At 47.4% G+C, this 10,608-nt stretch overlaps 1 protein-coding gene and 1 pseudogene across 1 annotated transcript; both read left to right on the forward strand.

Annotated features, from left to right (window-relative positions):
* The first annotated feature begins 1,537 nt into the window (after window positions 1-1,537).
* Window positions 1,538-3,338, forward strand: LOC120646413 (annotated as a pseudogene).
* Window positions 3,339-4,766: 1,428 nt separating this feature from the next.
* On the forward strand, window positions 4,767-7,710 carry LOC120646414 (splicing factor U2af large subunit B-like). Its single transcript, XM_039922990.1, has 8 exons — window positions 4,767-4,982; window positions 5,521-5,568; window positions 5,799-5,843; window positions 6,069-6,110; window positions 6,205-6,264; window positions 6,424-7,186; window positions 7,362-7,429; window positions 7,521-7,710. The coding sequence occupies exons 1-8, from the start codon at window positions 4,935-4,937 to the stop codon at window positions 7,656-7,658; spliced, it is 1,212 nt and encodes a 403-aa protein (XP_039778924.1). The 5' UTR covers window positions 4,767-4,934; the 3' UTR covers window positions 7,659-7,710.
* The last annotated feature ends 2,898 nt before the right edge of the window (window positions 7,711-10,608 follow it).

Raw genomic sequence — 10,608 nt, forward strand, 5'->3', positions numbered from 1 at the left:
AATAATTGGTCAGTTTTTTTGTTGTTAATTTGTTTCACAATCTGAAACCACCCAACTTATAGGTAAATAAAACCCTTGCACTTCAAAAGTTTGTGACGAAGAAGAATATCCAGTTATTAGCCACCGGAGAAAATAAAATGAGTCCTGAGATCAACCATGTGGTATGTGCATGCATTAAGATCAAAGTACATATAACATGTTAAGATCGATCGGTCTTCTATGTACCTGAATGACAGAACAACAAGTTTTCATCTAATTAAGCTGGTATTTTCACAGCAAAAGATTGACACATAAGTGGGTACTGTGTAGTTATATTTTTTACTTTCCAGCAAAGCTGAGGCACAATATGGCCTTCGATATTATTAATTACAAAAAGGCGAATGATGCTTTGTCATGTAAATGCCTTAGCCTTGCTTTTCAGTGTGCATTCACATCTTTATATATCGTAATGAATTCATAATGCATCCACACTTGAGCATTATATGTCTTGTTTATTTGGATATATGTTGGTGAGATGAGGCACTGAGCTGGCCGTGCAAGGCAGTTGCTCGTCTGCATTTTAGATTATGGAAAGTCTCATGCATCTTAGCTGTAGGGAATATGCCTGTAAGTACTATATATCCAAGTAAAAAGATGAGGCAACTCATACTTCGACCCTATCAGGATCACTTAGGGTGAAAGTGGTGTTCTATCAAGTCACTGGTGGTGCTCACAAGGAGAGGATGTTGGGTACACATAACTTTAACAAGTGAGCTGTTCACTCGTATGCAGATCTGGAAAAAGGCTACAAGGCTTTATGTTCAAGATTGGCGTGCGATGGTGTTCAACAGTAAACTCTAAAAGTTAGGAGAGACTAATTAAATCCAACAAGGGTTTGAAAAAAGAATCTAAATTCACTGGAGCATTATTGGGCCCGAGAAAATGAGATCGCTTGGCCGGTCAAATCATACCGTCTAGTGAATGGTCAGAATGGAGGGTTGTGCGCAAGTAGTCAGAGCTGCAGTTTCCGTGGGAGATCTCAAATGTGGTAAGACTGGGGGCTTTGTCCTATTATGTAATTGTAAATGACATATATGTGAGACAGAATATATAACCATGAGGGACGACGGTGATGTATAGTCTTTGGCTGAACTATGGCAACAAGTAGCATAATGTTGTCACTGTTTCTTATTTTGTAATATGGTTTATTTGTACATGTAAACACACACCAACATCACATGGCACTAGAGCCTGCGTTTTTTTTTTGCTAAACCAGGATAAAGGTCCATCCTGTAGTAGTATGTGCGTGTACCACTGATTAGCATGGAGCAAATTATTAAGAACAACAGAATCATCATCTACCAGCAAAACTGTTATAGCATGCTTATAGCACACATGCCTACATATATATGACCACTTGCAGTGAATAGAGAAAAAAATGTCATGGACTTGTCGGTTAGTCTATGTCTGTGAGTCTGTCCTATATAAGAGGAGCCTAGAGGCTGTGCTTCTTCTTCCTGATTGTGAGTCTTGATATGCATGATTTATACATAGCAATTTCACTGTAACCCTGTTTTCACTCTTCATTTCTTCAATTCTAGTTTTTCGTACAGTACTTCTTGCAGCAAATACTTTCAGCTGGTCTGCTGGAGCATGGAACCAGCTGCAGCATGGGTACCATGGGACCTTCAGACGGCCAATTGGACTATGGAACCAACTGCAGTATGGGCTCCTGGCATCCCTGTGGAGTATGCGTCCACTGAGATATTTGGCAGCTGCCACCAAGCATCAGTCCCTGCTAGCTCTAAAGCAGAGCAGGTGGTTGAGTATGGAGCAGCTGCACAGAAGGATCAGATTGAGAAACCAGCACAAGAGTTTGCGGTTGATTTCAACAGTATGGAAATGAAGATACAAGATCCGATTCATGCATTCCTGGAAGCAGCGCACGAGTTTGAAGAAGAAGTCAATATGGTGGAAATGAAGATCCATAGGTACCCTGCAATCATTCGAGCTCTTGGTGATCAGTACACAGTCCCAACAATTGTGGCCATCGGTCCTTACCACCACTACCAAGAGCATCTCAAGCAGGCAGAGAAGGTGAAGCATGTGGCTGCCTACCACTGCATCAGGGAGTCTGGCTGCTCAGTACAGGAGATGTACGATGCAGTCGTCTCGGTCGCGGACGATGCCCGCCGCCTCTACGACAACGGCGTGATGGCAGGTATCAGCGACGACGACTTCCTACCTATGATATTCTATGATGCTTGCTTCTTGGTGCAGTACATGCTTTCTTGTATTCCCAGTCACATCTCCGAGATGGATCCGTCATTGAGTGGTTTCTATGGATCCAACGAGAACGACATCGACCATGATGTCATGCTGCTTGACAACCAGCTGCCCTGGCTGGTGGTGAAGGCCATCCTGAGGTTCAGGCCCGTTCCCTTGGAGGTTCTGCATAATAGTTTGAAAGGCTGTCTTCAAGACCGCAAGGTTAACAAAGAAGATCATTTTGTGGTCATGGATGATGGCTATGAACTACCACATCTTCTTGGCCTCCTTCGGCTATACGTTGTGGGCAGAAGCAAAGCCAACCTGAAACCCCCAAAGGAAACCGAGTCGATATCGGTTTCGGTTAGTGCCATCGAGCTTGCCGAAATCGGCATTACGCTCAAAGCCAACGAAACTACTGAGCTCGTTGACATGGGCGTCAAGAAGAAAGGGACCCTGTTCTCCGAGCTCTACCTTCCACCACTGTCCCTGAACCGTTCACGTGCAAGCTGGCTCATCAACATGGCGGCTCTGGAGCTATGCACGATCTCATATCGCGATGACGATGACATCAAGGATGAAGATTCGGCAGTCTTGTCCCACCTCCTCCTCCTCGCCATGTTCGTCGACAGGGAGGAGGACGTGCATGAGCTGCGAACAAAGCATCTCCTGGAAGGAGGAGGAGGGCTCACCAACAAGGAGGCGCTTGAGTTCTTCACCAGCCTTCAGGACCTGCCCCTTGGGTCCTGCTACGTCCGCATCATGAAGAGATTGAGAACTACAAGGTGAACAGGCGAGTGCGGACCAAGGTGCACGCGTTTGTTTACAAGAACAAGAAAACCATTGTAATGTTCTTCTCTGGCATTGGTGCACTTGTCAGCATCATAGGGACACTCAAGTCTCTTAAGGTCGCTTAACCTATGGTGGTTCTGTTTATATCCATTCTGCTTCTAGTTAAAGTTTCATGTATCGGAATGGGAATGTCATTGCAGCAAAATGTTTGCTCCATCTTTATAATCTTCTAATTCTCCAGTATGGTGTGCATTATTATCCATTTTGCTGTTGGCAATGAAACTTGCAGACCCATTATCAAAAAAAAAATGCAGACTACGCTGTAACGAGACCATCAAGATTAACACAGTGCTGCTGCCTGCCAGTGCATTATTGTCTTCAAGCCCTCTCCACTTTTTCCTAATCTAATATTCAAGCTAGGTGGCACCATCAACCATGTGGCGCGTGCATTTGTTAAGAACAAAGTATGTGTAAAAGATGTCATAAAGATAAAGAAGCATGGCAACTATCCACTTCAATTTCCAGATTGCCTTTTTCCCCCTCTGCCAAAAGGTAAAATTATCCCTGCGGTTCTTTGTTGATAAAGGAAGCATTCAATTTAAATTGTTTCTACTACATGGCATGCACTCTTCTTATATACATGAGAAGTACTAAAGAAATTAAAGGTAAGTCTTTGGTTGAGGCACTCAATTTTTCATATATACTAGAAAGGCGCGTGGCTTTGCCGCGCAAGACATATAACTCAGACATATAACTCGTATCGTAGTATTGTAATTGATACAGACTTTAGTTCATGCATATAGCAATTATTATATTTAGGCAAATGCATATTTTTCTTCAAGGAAGTAGTTGTTATATTAAAATATGATGCGTTACCATGGAGATAGCACGAGAAGCCATAGAAAAATACTGGTACAATATTATATTTGTTGCAAAATAGAATCTTATATTGCTGACATACTTTGTGTATGAAAATAGTATCAGTATTAGAAACGACGTATTCCTATAGGGTTCGTACATTTTTTTTCTTTACAAGAATAAGATCTTAGATTGTGGCGGGTTAGTTGTGTAAGATATCGGGTTGACTTTCAGTAAATAGAAGGGAGCATTTGTGGAAACGAACAAAAGTGTTTTGAATTTTAAAATTTGCGCTACAATAAAGGTGTAGTTTCTAAAATTTTGAGCAAATTTTTTATTGAAAAACTTTTCATTTCAACTCGTTTTGGTGTTTAAAAATCCTGAGAGGACTAGGACGCTGGGTTAATTTTGTGAAAACTTAAGGTTTTCTTTGTAAATTTTCTTGAACCCGGAAGGTTGTACTGCGGGTTGATTTTTAGAAAAATTATGAGTTTTTTTGTGAAATTACATGAGAGAGGAGGCCTTACCATGGGTTGATTTCGTTAAAGGTTAGGAACTTTTTTGCAAAAATGATCAGAACTCGCACGTTTTGAGCCATCCGCTAGCTCGGCCGATCCGACGGCCTGGAACAGCAGGTGACATGGCCACGCTGGCTGGCCTTGTTTTGGTGCAGCTTCGCATGGTCTGGGCTGTGACAGTCATGGGTGGCATAGCAAAAGGTGACAGCTCGGTGAGTACTTGCTGGGTTTGTGATAGCCGGGCTGGTCTTCCTCTCGGCCTACTTGGTTGGGCTTGCTTCTCATGCCGGCTGAGCCATCCGATTCAACGGTCCCGCCGCGGCGAAGCCCAGCTACGAAACAAAAAAAAAACTTCTCCGATTTCGAAACAAAGGAAACGGGATCCGCAATCAAAACGAACACGGTGGGGAGGCTCGCCATCAGTAGAAAGATCACGACGAACGAAGTCGAACGAATCCCCCCCAAAACCTCCAACCCCAGGCAGGCCACGAGCACGAGCGACGAGCAGGCGAGAGAACGATGGGCGGCGGCGATGTGGACCACGGCGTCGAGGGCATCCGCCGCGAGGTGTCAGTAATCCCTAGCTAGCGCCTTGTTCCTCTATGCTTGCTCTCTTTTGGTGTTGGCCTGCTGGCCGGAGGGGATCCATGATTGCTTCCGTAAAAATTACTCACTGCGACGGGAAATATTCAGAGGAAACCTTTTTAAAAAATTAATCGACCCACGAACCCAGATTCTAGGAAAGCTTATCGAAACTAATTTGGGGTTTCAGCAATGCGTCCCTGAATACACGTACACAAAAAGTCAGCTGGCCGCCTGCCGGCATCTGCTAGCTAGGGTTCCAACTGTGATTGATTTTGGGGAGAAATCAATCACCAGTGGTTGTCAAGGTTCGCAAAACAAGCTGAAGGCTAGCTATAATAGAGATGTTTTTTTAGTTGAGTGTTCGTTGAAAGGAAGCTTTAGCTGTCGACGTGGACTCCTTATTTCTTTTAGTGCGTTCCTTGTTAGCTTTTGCCTTCATCAAAGTTCTGTTGCTATTTGTCTGGATCAACTGCATGCATTACTTGTTGTAATTTAACCATAAAACTTTTTCTTGAACCAGTTCAATCGCCTTAGCATCCAGCCACAAGCGACGACTGATGAAGAGCAGGTGTGTATGTGTTTTTTTTAATATTTTAGTGTTTGAGAACAACTATTGCAAACAATAAATGATTAAAGTGGTTCTGTATCACTGAAAAGTTTGTAACGTTACAATATGGTTGATGGAACATTAATTAGCATTTACAGCAAGTTCTTTTTGTAATTTACATATGGACTAGATTATTTAAATATTATACTGATTGTGCTGTAACCACATATTCATTTTTTTTTCTGAATCAGTTCGATTATCCCTTCTTCATCGAGGAACAAACTATGACTCAACTGGTATGGGTTCCTTTTCTAAATAGTTTGGTGCCTGTGAACCATGTAAATTCGGTTCAACACCATTGACAGATTTGTAACCTGCAAATCTATAGTTTTCGCTGTTGTCTGTGATATTGAAGTCGAGCCTTGCTTCGCCTTTCGCAAGTTTTTTTTTGTGTGTTTATCATGCATGCACTCAATTGCTTTATTATTTGCCTTCTAACCATATTCATTTGTCTGAAACAGTTCGATCCTTTTGTTAACAATTCACTCGCAAGGTATCTAGAGGTATGGATTCGTTTTGTAAATATTTTGATGCTGCACTCTCTACAAGTATTTTTTTTAAATCCTATATGCCGGCTGACATCTTTTTACCTCTCAGGGTACTCGTTATGCTCGGCGTGTTAGTGTTGGTGGCCTTCCCCCCTCTGCTAATGAACAGGTTCGTACTCTTAAACCAGTTATTCAACTGTCCATCGTACACTTCACACACCCTCAAAAGAAAACCACACGTGTATCTATAAACTGGCATTACACACACTTATTATACACATGAGTAATTTGGTACTGTTGGTTAAATTATTGGTTTTGTTACCTGCAGACAGTTGCAATTTTCTTTAATCAAGCCATGGCTGCTATTGGAGGAAACACAGCTGGTCCTGGAGATGCTGTCGTTGACGTCGACATGATCCATGACCGCGGATTTGCTCTTGTGGAAATGAGACTGACTGAGGAAGCAAGCAATGCCATGGCTCTGGATGGCATTTTGTTTGAAGGGGTGCCACTGAAGATTAGAAGGCCACCAGGCTACAAGCCTTCCGAGGCAGCTGCCCTGGGCCCAAGCATGCCGAGCCGCTATCTGAATCTTGCTGCAGTTGGCTTGACACCAGGATCTGTAGAAGGTTTGAAAGGGCCTGACCGCATTTGTGTGTCTGGCCTTCCCAAATATCTCACAGAAGCTCAAGTCAGGGAGTTGCTTGAATCTTTTGGACCTCTTCGTGGGTTTGATCTTGTCAAGGATTGGGGAACTGGTGACTCGATGGGCCATGCGTATTGCGTGTACCAGAACAGCAGTGTCACTGACATTGCCTGTGCTTCTCTAAATGGAATGAGGCTACATGACAATACCCTTACCGTCGGCAGAGCAAAACAGAGAGCATCTCAGCACCAACCCGAGGTGGAAACCATCCTGTTGGGTTTGATGGCAGAGCAACAGGCGCAGCTACAGCAAGTTATGTTTGGATTGGTCCCTACTCCTACAAAGGTCGTGTGCCTCCTCCAGGTGCTTACTGCAGATGAGTTGAAACATGATAAAGACTATGAGGAGATTATGGAACACATGAGGCTAGAAGCGTGCAGATATGGTATATAAACTTCTCACCATTAGTTATGTCCTTTCTTCAAATGCTTTTGATAACATGCTGAATTAGGTCCTATAGTTTTATCTACTACTTTTTATTTGATTTTCCTGGACATTTTTACTCATTTACTGTGTTATCTATTAATTAATCACAAAGAGTATAATCTTCCTTTTGTCAGGTAATCTGGTAAAAGTTGTCATCCCACGTCCTGACTCGAGTGGACAGCTGGTCGCTGGAGTTGGAAAGGTGAGCTAGCCTTGTGTTGCACGGACAGTTGAACACTTGTTGATTTGCATGATGGCGAATGATTTTCTGATGAATAAGTTTTCTGTCATAGGTGTTCTTTGAATATGCAGATATCGACAGTGCCATCAAAGCAAAGACGGCGTTTTGCGAATGGAAATTTGATGGGAACCCAGTGTTTTCAGTCTACTACCCAGAGATTAAGTTTGCCAATTTGGAATTCGATGGATAATTATCGTTATCTTGTGCTATGTATAACATGGTTGTTTTTATATTAATCACATTAAAAGCAATGGTTCGGTAACTCTGCACCTTTAGGTGTCCGTACAACTGATTCCCAAGGGCTTAATTATTGATGTGATTGTTCCATTTTGTGTCTGGTGAAATTCTATGGGACACACTTCTTGGTAACACAGAACAATAACTTGATTATATGAAACCAAGATGCATTCACAATTGAATTAAAATGACTCACCAAACATGTCTGCGCAGTTGAAGGAGAACGCGATCTAATTCGACATTAGGATAGGCATGACGTGCATTATAAATTGGTAACAATACATTGAGGGTGACACACACTACTATTTTTTTTTTGAAAGATAGGAGGAGCACTACTCTGTCATTTAAGAATAAAGTAATTGTACATCACACGCTGAAGTGAACACCGCCACCACACAAACAACGCACACAACTCACACAACAAAATGCTACACCGCCACAACCAGGGAGAGGAGTCGAAAATAAGCCACCGCAAACTGCACCATCGTCTCCAACACTGTGCCACGCCGAAGTTGCGGGTCGTAGCAAGCCAGAGCAGCAACTCGAACTCCTCCACCAAGGAACTATCACCCTCAAGCCGCGCACACACGATCGTCGATCCCCCTGCTCTAGTGGTGCTTCAGCAGAACACTCCCATCGCAGTGCCGATGAAAAACACTGAGCCTGGCCACTCGGCGTGGGGGCCTCGCCTCTCCCACCACCTCACACTCCTTTGCCAAGGAATCAGATATCTGAAACCGCTCTAAAAGCAACAACATCCGCCCAGCAGTCACCGGGAACACCACTGTACCATGAGCGCCAGCTCAAGACCTCCAGGACCCTTGGCTCCTCTGCACCTTCCTGTCAACACGGACCATGCGCACCTCCTCTGTTGCTACGCGCGGGCAACACCACCAACCAACCAACCAACACGGATCACGCATAGATATGAGTATCCGTGCCGACGAATATTAAGGTAGAAGTCACATTGCCATGTGAAATATGGGCGAAAGAGATATTTTATATCTAGTCTTCGAACTCATATATACCTGCTACCTCTGTCCCTCGCACGATCCCTCGCTACAAAGTTGTGGATCACGCCAAAACCTACAAGTATGCACGTGAAATCTGCATGCGTGTTGCTTGGGTTGTTTTAAGTGCGAGTAATCTGTAGAGGGGTGTTGTTTGCTTTTTAGCACTAGATTAGTGCCTATTGTGTTCCGTGATCGCTTTGTGGACACCATGCATATGTGAGCAATGCGGAAGCCGAAACATGTTCTTCTATATTGGGAAGAGGTTTCGCCAAAACAGAGGGATGCACGGCAACAACCCCTGCAAGGGATGCACATCGCCAACGTCGATTGCCGACGGACACTGGCGACCGGCCACCGACTGGCCACTGCAGCGCCGCCCTCATCGTCAGTGTTCCTTGCGGCTGCGTACGTCTTGCCGTCTTCAACACATACAGGGCGGCGACGCGCGGTCAGCAGGTCCCTGGTGGCTGCGCACGCGCGCGAGGCCGCCGGCGCGCGGCGAGAACGGCGACAGGATGCAGAACACGGGCCAGACTACCGCCAGAGTTGTTCAGACTTGGGCGGCAACTAGAGGCGCGCGGCGCATCTCCCGCCGGGTCTCATGGGATGGAGTGACGAAGAGGAGCTCGCGTCTTGAAAGAGCTTCGTGCGCGCGCCACGCCTGCCATGCCGGCCGTCGCGTCGCCGCGCCCAGCACACGGTCGCGGAGCGGGGGGGGGCCCGGCTACTCCGCCTCCGGCGGCCAGGCTGCCACACCACACGGCACACGCCAGGCGCAGGAGCTGAGGAGCGTAGCGGCCGGTAGCTCGATGCAAGAGGACGAGGCTCCGAGGTGCGGAGGATGGAGACGGAAGCTAGGGACGCCATGGGTATATGCGGCGGCGCTCCGGCGAGCCGCGCTCCAAAGGGCGGACGGTGTTTGATTGAGACACCGACCGACCGGGTGGACGGTATATACCGTCCACCCCTGGGCTCGTATGGTCCGTCCGATGCGACTTGTGCGGCTGAGATTTGGAGCGTGGCAGCGTCCGGCTTCCTTGTCAGGCGCAGAGCAGCCGGTCCCTTTGCCAGCGACGGTCTCCGTCCCCGATCCGCGGCGCCCTTCAGCATCAGCCATCAGCAGGCGGGCCGGGGGGCGAGGCTCCGTCGCCGTCGCCGTCGCCGGTGGCTACGGTGGGCTGCCGTCTCAGAACGTCAGACGAGGGTGAGGGTGAGGCTCCGGCCGTGGCGGACTTGGACGGCCGGAACTAGAGGCGCGCGGCGGCGCATCTCCCGCCGGGTCTCATGGGATGGAGTGAAGAAGAGGAGATGGCGTCTTGCTTGTGAGAGCTTCGTGCGCGGCGCGCGCCAGGCCTGCCATGCCGGTCGCCGTCGGCCCCGGCCCCTCCGCCGACTGGCGACCGCCTACTGGCCACTGCAGCCGCCCTCGTCAGCGCCGCCGTCGCCGCGCTGTTCGCCATGCGACCCTTCGGGGAGACCACGCGTGGCCTCTGGTGGCTGCGCACGCGCGCGAGGCCTGCGCGCGGCGAGAACGCCGAGATCGAGGATAGATGAGCATCACGGGCCAGATTGTTCAGACTTCAGAGTTGAGACAGACGGCTGACGGCGGGGAGGGACTATAGCGAGGCGGCGCATCTCCAGCAGGGCATGGGATGGATGGCGACCCAAGAGGAGCTCGCATCTTGAGAGAGCTTCGTGCGCGCGCCACGCCTTCCACGCCGGCCGTCGTGTCGCCGCGCCCAGCACCCTGTCGCAGTCGGCCCCGGTCCCTCCGCCTCCAGCTGCCAGCTTGCCTCCGGTCGCGCAGGAGCTGAGGTGCGTAGCGGTGGCTCGAAGATGCAAGAGGATGGACGAGACTCCGAGGTGCTCAAGAGGAAGGAGACGGAAGCT

Source organism: Panicum virgatum, chromosome 8K (assembly GCF_016808335.1).
Source record: "Panicum virgatum strain AP13 chromosome 8K, P.virgatum_v5, whole genome shotgun sequence".
Taxonomy (NCBI): domain Eukaryota; kingdom Viridiplantae; phylum Streptophyta; class Magnoliopsida; order Poales; family Poaceae; genus Panicum; species Panicum virgatum.

Excerpts from the sequence above, each read along its gene's own strand:
- LOC120646414 (XM_039922990.1), top strand. The coding sequence starts at position 4,935 with ATGGGCGGCGGCGATGTGGACCACGGCGTCGAGGGCATCCGCCGCGAG. Across the intron at positions 4,983-5,520 it reads TCGAGGGCATCCGCCGCGAG|TTCAATCGCCTTAGCATCCA; the intron begins GTGTCAGTAATC and ends TTCTTGAACCAG. Across the intron at positions 7,187-7,361 it reads GCTAGAAGCGTGCAGATATG|GTAATCTGGTAAAAGTTGTC; the intron begins GTATATAAACTT and ends TCCTTTTGTCAG.